The 22,757-nt window shown below is 38.0% G+C and overlaps 1 protein-coding gene across 1 annotated transcript in view; it reads left to right on the top strand.

The window, feature by feature from the left end:
- Nucleotides 1–22,757, top strand: part of LOC122794071 (spectrin beta chain, non-erythrocytic 4-like) — a 1,992,331-nt gene that overhangs the window by 341,181 nt on the left and 1,628,393 nt on the right. The window contains exon 5 of the mRNA XM_044062212.1: nucleotides 1,042–1,320. Coding sequence (XP_043918147.1) covers nucleotides 1,042–1,320 — 279 coding nt within the window. The remainder of the gene's footprint in view (nucleotides 1–1,041; nucleotides 1,321–22,757) is intronic.

Below are 22,757 nucleotides of genomic sequence, written 5' to 3'. Positions count from 1 at the left end.
CTGACTTTCTTTCAGTAAGAACTCTGTTTTTTCATTAGCATTGCCATCTTCATTAGACTCTGTCTACCAGTCTTTGATCTGTAGTGCTGTAGTGTGCCTGCTTTGCAGGTAGTTGAGAAAGGTCTGTATTTTTCCATGTGTGTTTTTACCCTACATTTGGATGTCCATACATCTGATTTCTTCCTTTATGAAGAGTCATAACTATCAGTATAAATGTATTTCATCTTCTACACACATGCATTGTTGATGTAGTGCTTCAACTGACAACTAGGGATGCCTTGAAAACTCTGCAATGTGTTAAAGTTTTGACTTTATTGCCATAGGCATAACGCATTTGTTAATTACCATGTGTTTGTAGTTACAAATTGTGTGCATTTCAACCAACATATTCGTTTATTTATTTATATCTTGTATATATTTTTTTTTATCTTTGTTTATCAGGGAAAGTCCAACTGAGATAGAATCCTTTTTTCAGCAGATGCCATGAGAGAAAAGCTCCAAAAGACAGTTTTATGACAATAACTGGAAAAAACAACTTAAAAAACACTTTTTTACTAAGGTTAATTGAACTGTTTTACAAAATATTTGAAAAAGTCAACATGAGACTATTGTACAGAGGTTTTCATAATAAGATGTTGAAATTACATGTGAAGTATTTACATACAGACAGTATGAGGAACACATTTATATACATCACTTTCTCTGTGTCCAGTTTACATTACATTACACCTTATGTATATTGCCATATAATATTATCTTGGTTAAACTGTGTGCAACAGTAACAGACATTGCTGTAGTTGCCAATGCCATTGTTGCAGGCAGGTTGAATTAGTCCATTACATTGCAGAGATGTTTATTTGAAGGTTGATGTTACTAAAAGCATGCTATGATAGTTGTGCCATAATTTATTTCAAGAAATCACAGTTATGTGGAAAATGCTTTTGCTAGCCAGCACTTCATTTTTTTAAAAGGATTTCCTTTACAACAGTGTGGAACAGGTTAAGAAAACATTTCATTAATATGGTATGCCTATTTTCTCAGGGCCTCCAGCGAGAAATTCTAGGCCGTAAGGGACGTATGGATGATGTCTTGGAGAGGGCAGAGATTATTGCAAGTATAAGGAGTCCAGAAGCAGATTTAGTTCGAATAAACCTGGATAAACTGCGAGAAATGTGGGATACTTTAAGGGTACAGACTGACAAACGGCAGCAGTGGCTGGATGCCATGTATCAGGTGGAGCAGTACTACTTCGATGTATCAGAAGTTGAGACATGGCTCAGTGAACAAGAACTCCAGATGATGAATGAGGAGAAAGGAAAGGTAAGAGCTTCTACATTCTGCCACCTTGTGTAAGTGAACCTAAAGCATCAGAGGAGAAGTTGTGGTCACACTACAACTGCTTTATCAATGCAAAATGAGGGAGAATTGACTTTTTATACCACTGTTATGCTTGTATATCCTGATGAACTTACAGTTCATAACATGCTGAGGAAACAGTGTCAGAGGAAGGTTGACAAATTTTGGAATGAAGCCAACAATGAATCATTTATTTCATTGTCAATGTGCTGTGATTTTAGCGTTAGCCTGTATTGTTCCACTGTATGACTTCTACACATGTTGCTAGTTTTACTTCTTAATTAAGTCAGAGCTGAAAATGGGTCCTTGTGTCTGATATGTCTACCTAAAATAAAATAATAAAAAATAACAGTACAGTAGCTTAGCTGTTTTAAGTGGTAATTGAAAAACACATTGCTTGCGCAATATGAACATCTTAGTGATTGCACAAAGTTACTGTGCTTTCCATGAGAGCTATTTTATCAGGGTGGGAAGAGGAATATAGTTGCATAATGAATTATTTATTTATTTATTTCTATTGTTTGTTTCCCGGAGTAGTGCACTTGTCACATTAGACTATTTGCCAAGCACAACCTAGGTAAATTGCATTGTAAACAGGAACAGAAATGTATGACTAGATACAGAAGATGATGATGAGGCCAAAGCTCCACGTCTGCCTCTGTCCCAAGTAACTGTAATACTTTATGAAGTTTAAATTGTATGAACCTTTAAACCAGAAATGACAACCTAAAACCATAACTTTCACTGAAATGTCCATGCATACTGAATCACTGCTACTATGCACATACAAGCAGTGCTGGTAGTGATTTCCTATAGAGAAAGTAAACAAGGCGTTCAGTATTTGGTAACAGAATTTTAACTCATCTATTCTATACTCAGCTAACTGTAGGGTAGCAGAATTATACATCTTCTATTTTATTCTGGGGACAAAGGCTTACACCACCGTTATATAGAGGGTTCTGCATGCTGCAGCTCAGTTTGTTTGATCAACCCTAAAGGCAGAAAAAGTTAAATTTCAAAACAGTGTAAGAAACTTCTCTGTATAGAAGTTTTTAAATTCCTGTTTGTCTAGTTAATCTCTGTATATTAAAAAGCAGAAAAAATATCAGAAAATGGTAGTAGAAATAGTGAACTTAAAAAAGTCCTAAATTGAAAAATAAAAACTTATTTTGAAATATTCTTAAAATTATACAGAATTATTAACTCTATTAGGTATTTAGAAGTAATCCAAGCAGGGTAGACAGTCTGTTTCCAGTCAAAAATCCTTTATTAAGCACATGGACAAGTGATCCAAACAAAATAAAAAATAAACAGAATAACAGTTTTATCCCAAACTTTCTGACTAATATACCTATTATCAGGTATGGGAGTGGCTTATTTAGTTGTAAAACAAAGTGTTTTGGTATACATGTTAACAGATTCAAATCCCTTCCCCCAGCCTTATCAGTGGGATATTCGAGCTGGTACTGCCCTACTTACTAAATGTCCTAATAATTTAAACCTTATGCACTTTAAATAAAATTTAAATAAAATGAATAATGATGTAGTAGTTCTTATTAAACAGATTATTATTAAAGTCTGTGAATTTATGAAGGACGTTATAATACATGGTTAGAAATATTCAAACATTAGACCATTTGACAATCAAAAAAAATTATATTTTTGGCATCCAGAAAACATACATTGTTCGAAATGTAATCAATGTCCATAAATTATTGTTAACAGCCCTTTTGTCCCTCTAGACATCTTCAGGTCTGTGTACAAGAATGCTAAAAATATATATCTACAAAATATCTTGCTAAAACTAACCAGTATGCATATTAAAACAGTAAATCAAAATTAGAACAGTAATACAAACTTATACAGTAAATCAAAATTAAAACAAGAATACAACCTTATATGTACATTTAATGAGTAAGTTAAACCAGGAAAAGTACATCAACTTAGTGCTGGCCAGTGTGGGACAGTAAAAAAATAGTACCCTTATAAAGGTAGTGAACACTCCATATAAAATAACACTAAAATCAATACTTAAATAAGGCTACTGGAACAATAAAATAAAATTAGTCCTATAAACAGTGTGGTAATTTTCTAAGTTCCAGTACACTTTTAAGTGAACACTAGTAATTTAGTCCATGCTTTCTGAAAGAGTTCAGGTTTAATTGCCATATGAGTTCACATTTTTCTAGTACATTCAGAATATCACTTTCAAGACCCACCCATGTTTATGAGATCCAGTATCTGGAACTTAAAACCTGTGTCTCTTCTATTTAGATAAAGGTGTTTCGCTAGTGCATTGTTTTTACAACCAGAGCACATTTCTGCCAGATGACATGAAATCCTACACTTAAGTTAATTTATAGTCTTTCCCGCATAAAACGAATCACATTTGTTGCATTGTGCCGTGCAAATTACTTTTGTAGTGTTACAGTCACCCCCTGCACTGATCTTAATGATTTTCTTTAAATAAGGCCAAGAAAAACTATTACTTTGCTATATATGTAACCTTGTTAACCTCTGTTGAAGAAAAATGCTATAGGTAATGACAGAGAGATTCAACAGACCTGGCTCCAGTGGAGTTTTTCAGTCAATCTAACACTATCAGAACAATGAGATACTTGAAATCTGTTACACTAACTTCAGAAAAAAATAAATAAATAAAACTCATCACTCTCCCATGGTTATCTACTACCTATTATACAGCTCCCAAATCCTCATAAACCTCAACACATCACTCCTAAGTAAGAATCTACCTATAACAAAGTGGCCAGATTTGCAGCATACCTAAATTATAAATTTCCCCACTGTCTCTCATTAAAAAAATGTAACTGGCTTCAATTTCCCCATCAGCTTCTCAGCTCCCAGCTTCTAATTATCCATTCTATATTATATCAGCCACCATACTTCCACAACCTATCTTCTCTAATCTCCTTCTACACTCCTTCTAGGACTCTCAGAAACTCAGGCCAAAACCTACTACAAATCCATAAACCTAAGAACAAAACTGGCTGCAACCACTATAGCTATAATCCAGCCAAATCTTGGAATAAACTTCCACTGGAAATTACGACCCTCAGCAAAGTTAAAGAATGTAAATCTGCAACAAAAGAATACCTGAAATGTCAGTGGACCTGCCACTGTACTCACCCTCCGTAATGTCTTCCTATCCTGGTACAGCACACTTGCCTGTTACTTTCCAGTGTTAATTCCTGTATATCTGTTACCTGTATCACCACCTTATCTATGTATCCTCACTCTTCAGTCAATCTAACCATATACTTACTCTCATCACACGTCCATTACCCTTACTTACTATATCTTCCTGAGCTAAGATATCTCTAAACAGTGCATCTTCTAAACAAAACTTAGGCCATTCACTATTAACATGTGGAGCCTCCGCAGAAAAAGGGATATCAGCTCAGACGGACTAACCCAGACAACAAATGTAAAATAAAATAAAATGAAACAGACAGATGTCAAGTGTTATAGAGAGAATTGATAACTGGCACAAACTAATATATGTCAGCTAACAGTGCAGTCAGACATGCTGCCCTAAATTATAACCTCCCCCCCTCTGTATGCACAGGCTATTTGTAAATATATTATAGATGTAAACATATAAATATGTATCGAATGTTTACAAATATGTAATTTCTCTATGATTATATCACATGTGTGTATAATAATGTGTGAAGTCTGTTGTGACGTATCAAAGTACATACAATGCAAAACTTTAAAAACTTCAAAAACTAATGCTTTCTCGGTTTTATCGTAATGCAAAAAACGTCTAGGACTTTAGAAGAGTTTTCTTCACTTTTTTTTGTAAGAGTTTTTGTAAATTTTATTTCACTTATGTTTACAACTGTCAAGCTATGTAACCATTTAACGCTTTGTAATGCATCTCGAAAGCTACAATATAATAAGCATATTTTAACTTTGTACCACTTACGTGTAACAGCTACGGCCTGCTGCATAGCTGAAAAAAGTTCTTGGACCAACCCAGCAACCCAGTTAGCAAATGTAAAGTAAAATAAAGCAATGATCTTTTTTTTTTTAGCTGCAAAAGAAAGCTCTCTTGATGTATGATGCTAGAATGTTGAGTTTATTTCATTTGCTACAGCTTTCTATGTTCATGCCCAAATGGGTCTGCTGCCATTTTCATTCTAAAGTTATTTGCATTTGATAAAAGTTGTGATGACAAACAGTTTTTTCTACATTTTCCATTTGATTATAAACAGTAATAATAATAAAAATAATTAAATTGTATAGATGAAACGCATCAAAGAAACATCTCTCGTCTGTTTTGTAATTTTCAAATTATTTGACTGGGCTCAGTATTGCTCTTGATCCTGAATATTTTACACAAGTTTTGAGAGCTGTGGTATTGCCATTTTGTAGAATTATTACATTCCCTTGTAGTTTAGGTTTAGGAAACACGCTTTCTAATTAGTAACAATGCATTCTGTACTCTCTTCATTTAGCACTGAAGCAGCCCACCATATATTCCAGTTATCCAGTTTTTTTTTTCAGTTTTAAGTTCTGTTTCCCATTCAGTTCATTAGGATATGGCACCTGTCCATGTTGTCTGCTGAATAGGTTTGCAGGCAGGATAATTGTCTTTTTTTAAGAATGGGGTGTCTCATGGGTGGTTTTCTTCTAAGTTCTGATACAAATTGTAACTTATTTTATTAGTTTTAATAGTTGAAGTAGTTTTGGTAGAATTACTTTAGTTTTGTAGATTAGTTACACCTTTATCTTATATAGTGTAGCTTTTTAAATTCATATTAATTTTGCCTATAATGTCATCTTCACATGGAGGATTGTGATCCTCCTTTATTACTTTTTTTAAGTTTTCATTGTAACTTTGTTAAACATCATCTCTAGACCTTTGCTATATGTGGGTATAATTACTTTTTGGGGGTTTGAGTGCATATTTTTTTGAGTCTGTGGCAGGTACAGAGGTAAAAAATGTTAGATGATGTGGATGTAGTGGTGATAAATAAGAATATTTGTACTCCATACCCCTTTGTCAGTGTTTATTGTTAGGATAAATTGTTCATTTGCACAAAGCTCACATAATAGCTGTGGTAATATTTTTTTAATGTTGTAAAAACAGATCACAATGGCTTGTCCTTTAGTATATGTGTGAGCAAACTGTAGCTGCACACACACACACAGACACACACACACACACATATATATATATATATATATATATATATATGTACACACACACACATATTTATATATATACAAGCAGTTTTATGTGGGGGGGCTTCACCCCCCACACCCCCCCCAATGTGGGGGGGCTGTGCCCCCCACACCCCCCTAACTATATATATGAACTCCAGGGTCACACAACATTGGGGAGGGGGGGACAATTCTGCCTGTCGACCAAATGGACTGTTGACCAAATGAGTGTCGATCAAATGGCTTGTCAACCATCTCAGGTAGACCCATATATAGATATATATATATATATATATATATATATATATATATATATATATATATATATATACACACACACACACACACACACACACACACACACACACACACACACATGTATACATGCATACATGCATGTACATAAACTGCGAAATGTTAGGGTGAGGTTCAGCTTGTGTGTACAATTCCACTTCTCAGCAGCACTAACATTGAAGGAGATGCACGATTACAGGTCAGGCATAAAAGGCTTCAAAACAAAACATTTAAAATTTTGACTATATATTTCAATGCTTTCCTACTGGGTACCTTGTAGCTGTACAGGATATGTAGGATTGCCCCATGAAATTGTTATGTTCTTTTTCTGGAGCTACTGGGAAGATGTTGCTGTTAAATGTACTAACATTATCTGAGATTGCTGCTATGCACTGTGTTTGTGTGTGTTCCCAGGTACCCAAATCCTTTGAGAAGAAATGCAGTCACAAGGTGAGCCAGTCCTTTGGAATACTAATGATTCCTAGGATTCCAGTGGTCCACTTGTTCTCCAGCAGCATACAGAAACTGTAGTCTCTACCTAGTCCTGTTGAGAAGTATACCATGAGTCCATGTGTGTGTGTGTGTGTGTCTGTGTGTGTACGCGTGTACAATATTCTAGCACTGCTCAGTACTTCGGTTCCCTGTCCTCTCACCTAGACAAGGAATTTATCAGCATCTAAGAAATCCACAGACTCCTTCTGTGCATATAAGCCATGTGTGCAGTGGGGAAATGCATATAATACATGGATAACTGCTGCTAGATAATGTTATCAACAGATCAGTGTCCTACACATGCTTAACAAACCACTAGAAGGATTGTCATGCTGCTGTTCAAGTTAGTGCTGTCCCTCCAATTAATGTGAAGCGCATGCATCCACATTGCTATACAGTGGAGCATGTTACAGAGGTGTATATATTTATATACACACATATATGTGTGTGTTTGTGTTTGAGAGAGCGAGAGAGATAGTACAGAATTAGCTCCCATTTTTACACCCAATTGGCTAATGTGTTCCCCTCACTGGGTGAAAGCCTTCTAGCCCATCTGTTCCCTGATTGAGATGAGTGTCAGATGTTAGGGAGTGGGTTAGTCTGAAGACCCTGTAGATTTTCCTATCCCCTCCCCCTTAGCCACTTATCTGTTGAATGACAGCTGTTGTCAGGTGTACACATGCTATCTCACATGCACAACCCCCCATCTTAGCACTGTACCTCTCCATATTATGGACACAATAGTCTGCGTGCTACAAGCAGTGCCCCTGAACTCCTGTAGCACCATTAACAGTGTGCGGTCAGTCCCCATCACAGTGGACACTCACTCCTGTCTACCCCTGCCCAGTCTCTCCATAGCCAGTACTGTTTGCTGAACAAGGGTTGCCCAGGATGCAATCAAGGCTTTATTTTATTTAGTTGTATTTGATTAGCAGGAAAGACCGACTGGTTAGGAGGCCAGGGAGAAAAGCTCCAAAGTATTACAAAATATTTTAAGAACAATAATTTACATTCTTTAAAAATAATACATAAAAACAAACAGTTTAATTATAAGAAACCAGACATAATTTGAAATAATTGGTTAAGAATGGATACAAGTTATATGATAATGATTTAACAGATAAAATTTAGTCAGTTTATAGAGAAGTTAAAGGTAAGTTAGTATAATCCAAACAGGAATTGCAATATGAAGTGAGAGAAAAGCAGGCTTATGGTATATTTGGAGAGAAATTAATGGAAGTAAGGCAGTGAGTGAACAAGGGAGACTAAGGAGCTGGAGGGTAAGAATATAGATTTGTTCACATTTATTTTATCTTATATTAATTTTATCCCGAAGATTTATATTTGTCTGTGCTCAGATACTTGTGAGACGCAAACCTGGCTTAACAACATTCTCAATCTGTGGAATACTGTGAACATCATAAACAGCATGCAGTCAGTTGTAGCAGTTTCTTGTGATACTGTGGTGGATGGAATGCAGATTTTAGACAGTTATGTGGTATATATAAAATATGCTCAGTACTCTCCTGTATGAAATGGACACACAATCACTGGAGTTCCTTATATGGACCCAAACATCTAAGCTAGAACTAAGGATAAGGTCAGCTGCACCATCAACCCATCATAATGCCAGGCATTCTTCATCCTTGTCAAAATGTGTGGGTGTTGGTGCTTCCGTTCAGTCAGTGGCCATTGAGATTGCATCCTCTTTATTCTCCTGTTTGTGTTACTAATTCCACTGATGACTTTCTGCCTGGAGTATGCATCCATGTCCAGCAACAACATTGGTTGGCCTGTTCTCACATTAACACATTATCCGCTGATATAGTCAGCCTGAGTGAGGTAGGCTATGTGTGTGTGTGGGGGGGTTGGCATAATGGTTAAGGTGTTCACTTTACAGACACAAGGTGCAGGGTTCAATTCTCAAATCGGGTAATCGGTTAGGCTCAAAATGGCCCACAGGGGCAGTTAGTCTAGTACTAATCTATAAACCTATGTCTTTCTCAGTGAAACTGTTCATGTAGCATGCTGCTGTATGTCATACCTCACCTATCTAAAAGGCACAATAAGGACATTACCTAAAGCTTTTATGTAGTATATGCATATCAGTTTGTCTCTGCAAAAAAGTACACAGCTATGCAAATAGTAACCCTACAATGAACCCATAATAAGTTAGTCATGCAGGGTTATGCATGCAGAAGTAATATTCTGTTACCATTAAAGTAATACAGTTGTAAATTAGGTGATGCAGGTAGTCCTACTTAGTGTGTATACAATGCATTTAGTTCCCCTTATATTCAGGCATTCACTTGTAGGTCATCAGTCCACTGCTGACAATGAAAATCTTGTTTAGTCAGCAAAGTCATTCTGCATAGCAATAGAATGTTATATAAGAACAGAATGCCAAGTGATCCCAGATAATGAATTTTAATGTCATCCAAAAAAAATGTTAGCCATATGTATTGGCCCTCTTTCTGCAAATTGTTTTTATTGCTGACTTTATATTATAGCAGGGTGTCTTAAATAGCAACTAAATTTTGTTCTGAATCCATACATAGATCTAGCAAAGCCTTTACTGGCTTTATTTATTTTATTTTTTTTAAAATAATAATAGTAATTCAAAAGCAAATATTAAGAATGCTACTAGTAATCTAAATCCATTTCAGAGATGTCTAATTTTATGCTATCCTGCAACACTATGAATACAGTATGTGAATAATAAATTTAGGACTAAGAGATCCGTGCTCATAGGTAAATAAGTGTGTACTAGCCCAATAACTACAGAGGCCTTTTTTAAGCCTAGCCATGCATCCTAATTCTATTAGATAAGTTTAGGGACTTCTAGCAGGTATATGTAGGCTAGGGTTTGGGTGGTCAAGCATTTACAGGTTGTGCCGATTACTGATGTACATGCTAGACCAGGGGTGAATTTCTGATTCCCTGTACACAGATCAATATTTCACTTGAATTGGTTTATGGGAGAACTCTGTTTCATATTGGAGAAAAGCCTGTTCCAAAGAAGGAGTTTTTTGTAGGACACACACCAGTCCCTCTAACATGTTCTGTTTATGTCACAAGCAAACATTAAGTCCTTACATTGGGTGTTTGTGATATTTGTTTTGTGGATAAGCAGAAGGTCCATCAGAGCAGTATTAAAGGATGTCTTGAATGCCAAGTATAGATCGCCCCTCAACAGTCTGTAGGAAACTGAGTACAGGGATAGGCTTTGAGGCGATCCATGTAGGACATGTTGTTTATACCCTGTATCCTTTTTGTGAGGAACCACTGTGGATGGTCCAGTTGTTGCATCTGCCTGGTCAGGTACATACCAAAAGGGGCATTGTACTCAGTGACTGGTCTGATGAGGGAGAAATGCAGTGAAACAATGACTTCCTTGGACATAGAAGCCAAATCTTTGATTACAAGATGAGAAACACAAAATGATTTCTTTACTACTATAGATACATGACTCCCCTTTGTAGCTTCCTCACGACAAGAAATACAAGAGTTCATCAAACCTGCAAGGAGACTGTTACTTTCAGTAATCTTCCTGGTGTACTAGGCAAGTTTCTGTAGTGAAATATTTTAGCGCTTATTTGACTAGTGGCATGTTCACTAGCGCAGACAAATAGTGTTGGACTCCCTTACCTTTCCCCTGAACTTTCTCCCTCCATTCTTCTCTCTTTTTAGCAACTGCTAGTGCCAAGAGCTGCAAAACTGTACAGAACTAATAAAGCAGCATGTGCTAGGTTGTTATTACCTACACAAGTTTCTTACCTCAAGAAACGGCCTACTCTTAACTGCTCCATTGTCTTGAGGCACACATTGCAACCTCATCATTTCTATTGTGGTCTGGAAAGCTGCCTCAAGGTTTCTGCCTGCTCCGTTCGCCTCGCTTCACTCAGGCTCACTCTGCTCCCCTACCCTGCCCCCATTCCCACCCACCCCCACATCAATTACCTTTGTAACTACTCATCTTAACCCTACCCTCCCTGATTACCAACTTCCTGCACTCCCTAACCAATCATATCCTATCCCTCTTAAAATAACCCCTCCCACCTCTCTATTCACTGCACCTAACTCCTCCCACCCTTACTCACTACTCTCATAACCCCTCCTTTAGCTTACTGTTATCATACACTTTCCCTCTATCTAACATCTACCCCTTTCATATTCTCCTCACCCTCCAGTATGTTCCTCCCTCTCTTCTTATCCTTTCTTCTCCTAAACTACCTCCCTTCCTACCACACACAGCTAAACCTAATCCCCTCTACTCCTACCTCCTCTCATAACATAATTGACACCAACAGCCACTATACCTCTTCCTTTTCACCCTCACTCTTCTGTACCGAATTCAATCTTCCCAAAATCAAACTGTCTCCATAATTCCCCTCATTCCACAGAATTAAACAGAAATTTCACTCTCCCTACCCCTATACATCACTTCTCTTCCTCCCAATAAACCTCCTTCAACTCACTTCACTTGACATTCACTCAAACCCTGGCCCACACTCTAAATCCTCAAGTCCTACTAATAGCTCACAAACACTTCAGCAGGTACCTAAACCTAGTCTCAAGCATCTTTCCTTCTATTCATTCAGCATCCATAGCATTCTTAAGATAACTGAATTCTGCACCTGGATAGCTCAACACTCCCCCAACATAGTCGATCGGAAACATGGCTCAAACCACATAATATAGACAAAATCCCCCCCCCCCAGTTACAACTTTCTATGCCTAGACAGACGATACAAAAAAGGTGTAGGTGTTGCCATTATGTACTCTTACCTCCTATCCATATCTCCTCCAATTAACCATCCCCCCACCTTTCACCCAGCTGAACTCATTATGGCCAACTGCAGACTCAATCTCAAAACATTTACCATAGTTGCCATCTGTATACCCCCTGGAGAGAACATAGTCTTATTAGAAGAAATCATACAATGGTTGTCTGACAATATACATAATAAAACAATAATATTATAATAATATATAATATTAATAATAATATATAATGCAGAACTAGTCATAGGAATCCTCAAAATAAACAACTTCAAAAGCGTCTGTATTATAACCATCTATATCCCTCCTGGAGACAACTTCTCCACCCTAGAGAATATTCTGTGTTGGGCCTCAAACAATATTAAACAGGAGACTTTCATTCTAGGTGATGTAAATATTGATTGGAATACAATTAATAACAATACTCTCCTTCAGTCTATCAATCTTTATAATTTTACTCAACTAATAAACAACATTACCAGACCTAACAAAACTAACCCTCCAGGGTCCATCTTGGACTGGATTCTAGTCAGCCACCCTAACAATATCTCCAACTCGGGTACCTTACCAGACTCATTAAGTGATCATCTCCCAGCCTTTATTAACCGAAAAACCCAACAGCTCCCACACCAACAACAATATGCCCACTCTCACAACCTAACTAATTTTAATCCTTCAGTATTTTCAGAAACCCTTAAACTAACAAACTGGGATTCACTAAACACTCTTCCCCTAGATGAAGCCCTAGAACTCTTCAATACTACCTTCCTTAAAGTCCTAGATTCCCAAGCCCCTCCCCATACAAAAAGGATAAAGTTCAACTCTGCCCCTTGGCTAACTAAAGACACCAAAACTCTAATGCGACAAAGGGACAAAACTTGGAAACTATACAACAATAATAAAACTCAGCCTCTTTACTGCAATTTAAGCAACTCCAATCTTGCTAAAAACTTATTATGAAGGATAAGAAATCTTACTACGCAAACTTCAATCTACCCTCACAAATAATCCCAAAAAATTCTGGAATTCCATCAATTCACTCTTACATCCAGGTACAAAATCCAATCCCTGTCCAGACATTAATAAGACTGACACTGAAATCGCAACTCTCTTTAACTCCTTTTTTACTGGCTCAATAGCTGAACTGACTAAATCCTTCTCCACTTCCACCCCTACCCCTAACCCAATGCATCCTTCCACACCCATCCCTCACTCCAACTCTCATAACCCCCCTCCCACTTTCATTCTACATCCCGTGTCTACCACCAGTATCAAACAACTTCTTCTCAAACTCAAACCATGCTCCAATGCCCCTGACAACATCCCATCACTCTTTCTCAAGCTCGCAGCAAATGGCATCGCCATACCTATCAGCATTCTCATCAGTAGATCCATCCGAGAATCTTACGTTCCCAAACTTTGGAGAGCTGCCCACATTCTGCCCCTCCATAAAGGAGGCAAAAATAACACCATCTCTAACTTCCGCCCAATAGCAATTCTTTCCCCAATTTCAAAAATTCTTGAAAATGTATACACCAGCAACTCATGCCCTACCTTCTCAATAACCATCTCCTCACTCCTACACAACATGGGTTTCGGCCTGGCCACAGGACCATAACTGCTCTTCTTTCCTTCCTAGAAATTGTCAACCAAGCCCGTGACTCTGGAAATATTGTCTCCACTGTTCTTCTTGACCTTTCTAAGGCCTTCGACACTATATCCCACACTCTCCTTCTCAACCACCTCTCTAACCTCAATCTCTCCCACAACTCTCTTTCTTGGTTCAGAAGTTATCTCTCTGATAGATCCCAAGCTGTGAAATGGAATACTGGTACCTCAAACTTCCTACCAACCCCTACCGGAGTCCCTCAGGGTTCTATTCTCGGGCCTCTGCTCTTTAACATCTTTATTAATGATCTCCACTCTTCCATTCCTCTTGCTCAAATAGTACAATACGCAGACGACTCCACTGTTATCTGCTCTGCCCCTAGCCTTCCCGAGCTCCAAGCCAAAACCCAATTGGCCTTCACAACCATAGAAAATTGGATGCTTCAAAATCATCTTTCCCTCAATGCCAATAAATCCCACATCATTCTCTTCTCCCCCTCAAAAGCTCTGACTCTTGATAAGTCATCCTTCATCATTTCCAGCCTCTCCCAGTCCTCAATAGAAGTTGTTAGTGCTAAATTACTCGGAGTAACCATTGATGAACACCTGAAATTTAATAATCATATTCAACTCAACATAAAGAAAACTCATCAGAAGCTCGGTATGCTTTATAGAAATGCAAACTTTCTTACTCCATCTTCAAGACAAACTCTCGCCACTACCTTCCTTCTCCCTTCTCTACTGTATGGTGCTCCTCTTCTATCCAATCTCTCCACTTCTATCTCCTCAAAACTTGAAAGTTGCTACTACAAAATTGCCAAATTCGCTACTAACTCCGCTCATTCTACACACCACTGCATCTGCCTCCATAGTCTTCAATGGCTAGAACTCCCTAATCAACTCAATTTCCTCCAACTTACTACTGCACACAAACTAATCTTTAAACCCACTGCTTGCCCAGCATTATCTAATATCTTAACCATATACACTCCTCCAAGGCCCCTAAGATCTAGCCACCAAAATCTTATTTCAGTATACAAACCGAAACGACCCCTGGCCAGCTCCTAATTTCCTATACTACAGCAAAAAAATGGAACTCACTTCCTCCCCTTCTAAGAGCCACTACAAACTATGAACACTTTAAATCTCTTCTCCATTCTCACCTCTTCCAAAATTGGAAATGTAATTGTATACTTCCTACCTAGATCTCAACATATCCTAGTTCCACCCCCCCATCCAGTTCCCCCTTTTTCTGACACTCGCCTTAGCTCCCCACTCTCTTCTTCATTATCTCCTCCTTCCTCCCTGATTAAACCCTTTATTTTCCTTCAACTGCTCTCATCCCACTGCCCACTTGTATGCTTACTCTCACCTTCAAATCTTTTGCCTTTTTCTCAAGGTGTTCTCCTGGACTCAATCACAAAATGAACACTAGTTTATCTGTTCTTTTTCTATCCTCTTTTGGACACCGCCCCTTTAATTTCTTTGCTTCTTCTTCATTTCTCTCATGCTTCCCTGCTCTTGCATTCAAACTCTATCTACAATTTCCTTTTCCTTTCCTACTTTACTAACATTACAGTTGCATTAATATATCATTTCCTTATGTATAGTGCCCAATGTACATCATTCTTATTTGGAAATTGTTAAATTATTATGCTATTAGAACAGAGTGTGTTTTTGTGTGTAATGTATTAGTTTAGAGCTTTTCTGCTGTGTTTTTGTATGTAATGTATTATCATGGAGCTTTTCTCCCCAGGCCTCCACTGAAAACGGGCTTTCGGGCCCAGTGGACTTCCCCGGTTATCAAACTGGAAATAAATAAATAAATAAATATTAGGTGATCTTAACATCAGTTGGCTCACCCTCATCTGTAACTTTCCCACCACCAGCATAAATCTATATTGATACACCCAACTTATGCCTTCACCCAATTATCTTCATAAACCTACAAAGACCTGCTCTATCTTGGATTGGATACTTGTCTCTAAGCCTGACCTCTATCACCAGCCTGAATCTCTGCCAGACTCAATCAGTGACCACTCCCCTATATGTGTACAAAGATTCTCCCTGCACCTCTGTAGACCTCATAAATTTAAAGAGTGCTGAATGCTAACTTACCTCAACCCGAACACATTCAGTAATTCTCTTTCTGCTTTTGACTGGTCTTTCCTCGCTTCCCTACCTCTAGATGAAGCTGTCCTTCAATTCAGCTTCATCTTTCTAAACATTCTGAACTCCCTTGCCCCTTTCAGAACCGTCAGAGTCAAATCACAGTGTTCCCCTTGGCTCTCCAACTCTACTCGGTCTCTAATCCATAACAGAGATTGCGCCTGGAAATTCTGGACTAAGACCAAATCTCCTACATGCTAACAGCAATATCGGGAACTCTGAAATTTAACCAAAAACAAAACAGAAACGAAAGGTGAGTACTAGACAGATCCAACCAAATACAAATTTATTTAACCTGTGAAGCGCTTTTCGTTTAGTACATAGACTAAACTTCTTCAGGCAAGTTACATTCAAGCATTCCACATTTAAATAGTCACACCCTTAGTAGCCTAATAAGTCCTTCTAAAAGGTGTACAACCTAAAAGGTATACAGGATACAAAACAACAGCCAGTTCCAGTAAAACGTCAGATAAAATAGTTGAATAAAATATATAAACCTACTTTTTACTATATATGCATGATAAAACTTGTAATTTGATTTACTTTAAAACACGAAGGGAATTAATACACTATTCATCCTATGAGAATAAGTGTGTAGGTATAATAATGTAGTGACAACACATAAAACCTAGTCATGTCTAATATGTAAATATTAGTTGTGTGCCAATGCCTCTATTTGATAATTTACAATTTACAGTTGATAATAGCCTACCTTCCCTAAATATATTTGGAATAGTGCTTTCCTATATTGTAGACACTTCTTAACATATCCATTCAATATTTAATGTCTAGCAAATCTATGTCACAAAATTCATATTAAAAATCTAGGAACAGTTACTCTCTAGTCCCTCATCACATCTAAAGCTATTCATCATAACACTGTGAATATCATCATTATATTTCAAACTATTAATTGATCCATACTACCCTGGTACGTCTAAAGTTAACATAAATATCAGTGAACCAAACTGAACTTGATAAATCATCCTGGAGGTAAAATTCATCTCCTCAAGTTCTTAAGTTTCAATACAGGTGCTATTGAACAGGTCCCATTAAGTCCAGGCAAGTGATGTGACTTCAGCCTTAGTTCCCACAGCAATTCTAATTCTTCCAACAATAACGAGTAGCCCCCCCCCCCCCCCGCCGAAGGTCAGTCTTAATTGAATCAATAACTCTAAATTTAAAACCTTGGCCTGGATGGTCCCCACAGTGTCTAGCAAGAGGGCTGTCCTGTTTCCCTTTACTAATATAATAAGTGTGCTCATACACCCTATCTCTAAATCTACAGTCTGTCTTGCCGGCATAGTATGCTGGGCAGCTATGGCACTGTGCTAGGTGTAAACTATCAATTTTGAGTTACAATTGTATTTCTCCTTCGTGTGTAGTAGTGCCTACCTCTTATTGTGAATTTAATGCCAGTGTATATGTGTTTACATTGGTTGCATGCTTCACATTTGTATGTCGCTGGGATTTCTTTACCTCTAGTTCTTTTGTTTTCTAACAGTGATTTTAGGTTCTGTCCTTTCCTATAAGTTAGGACCGGGTAGTCACCTATTTTTCCTAATAATTCCCTATCACTGGTTAAGAGTTCCCAATTTTTGAACAAAATGTTCCTGATAGCTTGAGCTTCAGTGTTAAAACTAAAAGTGAAGCTTAATTTGTAATGGACTCCTGGTTGGTAGGTTAGCTTCTATCAGTGTCGGAAGACTTTCTTCTACCCCAGCCTGTGAAATCAAGTTAGTGGTAGTAGGGACTCCATTACGGTCGTCCATCAGTATGGGTTTGAACCTGCCTTGCTGCTGTTTACAGTCAACTTCATCTATAAGTTCTTCCAGTAGTTCCCTAGGGTAGCCTCTTTTTAAGAACATTGTTTTTAATATCCCACATTCATCCTCAAAATTCTCCTGTTCTGTAGTCATCCTAGCTGCTTGTACCAGCTGCCTTTTTACCACGGATTTCTTTTGGTGATACAGGTGTGTGCTGGTGTAATGAAGAAAGCAGTTGGAGTATGTCTTCCTAAAAATGCGTGCTCTAAACTGTTGGTGTATGTAATCTTTTGACAATTCAACATCCAAGTAATTAATGGTATCCCTATTGAATTGGCTAGTGAATTTGAGGAAATTAGTTGAATTATTGAATATGGGCGGCCATGGTGGTGCAGTGGTTAGCATTGTCGCCTCACAGCAAGAGGTTCTCAGGTTCGCCTTCTGTGCGGAGTCTGCATGTCCTCCCTGTGACTGCGTGGGTTTCCTCCGGGTGCTCCGGTTTCCTCCCATATCCCAAAGACATGCTGTAGGTGGATCGGACACTCCAAATTGGCCCTAGGTGTGTGTGCCTTCTGTGGAAGGTTGGGCACCGGGCTGGCAACTCGACACTGTATAACTCCACTGCCAGTCATGAGCAGACAGGTGATCCGCTGTGGCGACCCCTAACAGGGAAAAGCTGAAAGAAGAAGAAGAAGAAGTTGAATTATTGAATATGTCCATAAGGTTATGTGCTAATGTTGAGTCTCACTTGATAATCATGAATATGTCATCCAAAAAGCAAGTATAATAATACAAGTGTTGACTTACTTCGGTGTTGTCCAGAATTACCCTGTGTTCCCAATGGGCCAACACTAGGTTTGCGAAACTCGCTCCACAGGGAGACCCCATCGCGACCCCTATTTTTTGTAAGTAAAAGTAGTTGTTAAACATAATGAAGTTATTTTCTAGCACTATCCCAAGTAGTTCTTCCACTAGTCTCATTTAATTATGGCCTGCTCCCTTAGATCTGATGTGGTCTATCACCCATTCAATTCTCGTGTCTTGCGGTATAACCGTATATAGGTCACATACATCAGTTGTCATAAAGTTGTATTTTCCTTTAAAATCTAAGTTGTTGATGTTGTTTAGGAACGACCAAGAATCTTTACAGATCTGTGGTTCAAGTGCTACATATTTTTTCAGTATGTTATCTATGACCTTTGCACAGGGGTATGTGATGGATTGTCTAGCATCTAGAAGAGCACGCATGGGATGGTTTTCCTGGTTCTTATGGATATTAGGGACTCCAAATAATATTGGCATTTTGGGAGAAGCCATAGTTAAATAATTGAGTGTATTCATATCAATTAAATCATCAATAAATAAGTCATTTATAAAAGTTCTTATTCTATTGTAAGCTATGTTCACTTCTTTTAAGCTTACTGCTGTATATTCTTCCCCTTCTAGGACTCTGTTCATACATATATTGTAGTCTTCTACCTCCATCAGTACTAGCCCTCCCCCTTTGTCTGGTTTCATCAGTCATACTGGAAGGTGTTGGAAGTCCGTCAGAGAATCCCTTTGTTCTTTAGTTAGGTTCATTAAGGTGTTGTAATTTTGTTTTTGTGATGGATTACTTAAAGCTCTAAAATCCATCTCACAAATTCTTTCAAAAAGTAGGAGAATAGGGTAGGTGGATTGAATGTGCTAGGGACTCGTATCTGTTAAGTTGCTTGGTTTAAGTCATTCCCCATTAAATTGCACAAGTTCAATTTCCTTATGTGCAATTTAAAATCTATTAGCAGTCTAGCCATATCTACTTTGTATGAGGGAGCAAAAGTCTGGCACTTAGCAAAGACTTCTGCAAGTAGGGGATCTAATTGTACTTCTGTGAAGTTAAAAATGTTAAAATCCCCTTCTTTATTTGTTACTATATTGCACATTTTATTGGTATTGGTAACATGACTGTCAGTATTCATATAGTAGTTAATGTCAAGATCAAATTCAGAGTTGTGACTTACCCCTTCATCGGCCCCAGAAATAACTTCCTCTTCTTGTTGTTCCTTCGTGTATTGTAAACCTTCCGTTGGTTCTGTTGTTGTTTGTTGTGGTTTTGGCCTTGGGGGTTGTGAAAATTTTGCCTACCACTATTGTCATTCCCTGTAGTAGTATAGTTGTCTTCATGTTCAAAATTATACCTGCTTTCATGTTGTCCATTAGTAAGCCGTTGTAGTTGTTCCTCGTATCCCCGTTTGTGTCTACTCGTAAATAAGGATCTGTACGCCTACTAGGCATTGATGTGGTCATCTGCTGATTGTATTGGTTTGGGCCATGTTGATTCTGCCCAACCGTTTTCCATGTTTGGGATGTAGGTGGGTCTGGATAAGCAACCCCATTGTTGTAGTCTTTCCTATCCCTCTGTAGTTTTCTAATTTTGGTATCCCTTGCTTTCGCTAGTTGTTGGTTAATGCTTACAAAAGTTCTATTGTAGTCATAGTGGTATCTATGAAAGTCGATGTCAGCCTTGATTTCGGTATCTAAAGTGTTCACTTTTTATTTATTTATTTATTTACATTTGTTGACCTGGAGTGTCCGACTGTACGTAGGTCCATTTTCAGCGGAGGTCTGGGGAGAAAAGCTCCACAGTTAAAATAAACAGACAGTAGTTACATTGGATTACATAGCGATTAACAATTTAACATAGCAATTACTTACAACATATTTACAGATGAAGAATATAGCACATCAGTAGACAACTAGAATCTTTATCTGTGAAGTACATAACAGACATTAACAAATGTTACAATAAGAAGTTCCTGCTGAATAATAAGTACTAGGCTTATGAGCATCTGAGCTTGCTATAATCAAGGTAGTTAGTGGAGTGGAAAGAAAGGTAGTGGTTGGATGGGGTGGGTGATATTAAGAGTGGGAGTTGCAAGGGCATAGCCAGCATGTTTTTAGGTGTGCTTTTAGTAAAGTTTTGAAGTGGGTGCATGATGGTAAGGAAGGTAATTGTGGGTGATTGGGAGTTCCATAATTTGGCTATGGTGCAAGAGAATAGTGCTTCACCAGCAGAGTTATTGGCTTTAGTGATCTGCAAATGATTTTTGTTGCTGGATCTTAGTGGTCTGGTGGTGCGATAGGGTTGGAGTAGATTCTGGAGGGATGGGACATTTAGTGGATGGTTTACTAGTTTGTGGGCGAGTGAGAGTTGATACCATTGAAGGAGGTGACGGAGTTCAAGCCAGCCCAGTTCAGCAAGTGAGAGACAGTGGTGACTACGGTAGGATGCCCCTTTGGTGAATTTGGCGATTTTGTTGTAGCAGGTCTCTAGCTTGTTTAGATCGCATTCCCTTAGGTTGGTATATATTGGAGAGGCATAAAGTAGGGTGGAGATAGGGTGGGAATTTGCTACTGAAATCTTTGCTGCTTTGGTGAGAAGTTGCTTATTTCTGTATAACGCTCCTAGTTTTTTGTGGACTTTTTTTATGGTCATGGATATGTGAATGCCAAATTTTAGTTTATTGTCTATTTCCACTCCTAGCACTTTGGTGTGGTCAGTTGGGTATATAGTGGTGTTGTCTTTTGCTGTGATGTTAAAGTGAGAGTTGTTTTGAGTATGTTTGGTGGGTTGGAAGATGAGTAGTTTAGTTTTCACTTCAACAGTTAGTGTTGATCCACGCCTGTTAATGTTTCAACATTAGTTGCAGTAGCTCCAGTCCCGGCCTGTTGAACAGATTGATCAGTTCCTGATGGAACATAGATCCTTTTTCCATCCCCGTGGGGTACTGCCAGGACCTAAGTTCCTTAGGGACAAGTTCTTCTTTGGTGCATTGTTCGAAATAGTTCATTTCGAGCTGTAGTTTATGAATTTTCAATAATTTGTAGTTGAATTCTCTCAACTTGTCCACTATACTGGTTGCTCCTCCAGCCGATGGTCCTTGTGTGCTGTCAGCACTACTACAGCTCAGCCGCGGTCGGTCACTCAGCCAAGCATTTAAATCGGGGACTCCAATAAGCCCTGAGGAGCTCTCCATATGAGATAGGTTTTTGTTGTGCGTCTTGTTGTTAGACATTAAATATTGAATGGATATGTTAAGATAAGTGTCTACAATATAGGAAAACACTATTCCAAATATATTTAGGGAAGGTAGACTATTATCAACTGAAAATTATCAAGTAGAGGCATCAGCACACAACTAATGTTTACATATTAGACATGACTAGGTTTTATGTGCTGTCATTACATTATTATACCTACACACTTATTCTCATAGGATGAATAGTGTATTAATTTCCTCCGTGTTTTAAAGTAAATCAAATTACAAGTTTTATCATGCATATATAGCAACATACAGGTTTATGTATTTTTTTCAACTATTTTATCTAACTTTTTTACTGGAACTGGCTGTTGTTTTGTATCCTGTGTATGTTTTAGGTTGTACACCTTTTAGAAGGACTAATTAGGCTACTAAGGGTGTGACTATTTAAATGTGGAATGCTTGAATGTATCTTGCCTGAAGAAGTTTAGTCTATGTACTAAACGAAAAGCGCTTTACAGGTTAAATAAATTTGTATTTGGTTGGATTCGTCTAGTACTCGCCTTTTGTTTTTGTTTTTGTTTAATTTTTGAGTTTTTCATTTTTATAACTTGTCAATTTAACCAAAAACACACAAACTTTGACAAAAAAGAACTACTACCTCTCACCCCAAGATAACGGACCCAGAAACCCTAAAAATTTTTGGAATACTGTCAACAAAATTCTCCACCCAGGAAATCCTTCAACTCCCAACCCCTGCCTCAATTACACACCCCTAGAAAACTGCTTCAATTTTCGAGTCATACTTCACAGATTCAATCAGCAAACTTATGCAAACTGTCCACCCATCCAGCCCCACACCCCCTACCACCCCCCAACTGCAAAACAGTCCTTTCTCACTAAAACCCGTTCCAACCAGCTACATCAAAAAAACTTCTTATCAAACTTAAACCATGTTCTTTTTCAGCTAACAACATGCCTCCTCTCTTCCTAAAAGCTGCTGCTGACTCCATAGCATAAACTGTTCAATTAGTGAATCCACCATTCCTGCCCTCTGGAAAAAGTTCCACACTATACCTAT

This window comes from Protopterus annectens, chromosome 1.part0, assembly GCF_019279795.1.
Source record: "Protopterus annectens isolate FY-2018-M chromosome 1.part0, PAN1.0, whole genome shotgun sequence".
In the NCBI taxonomy this organism is placed as follows: Eukaryota; Metazoa; Chordata; order Ceratodontiformes; family Protopteridae; genus Protopterus; species Protopterus annectens.
The sequence above is the reverse complement of the archived record's forward strand: the minus strand, read 5'-3'. Positions and strand labels throughout refer to the sequence as shown.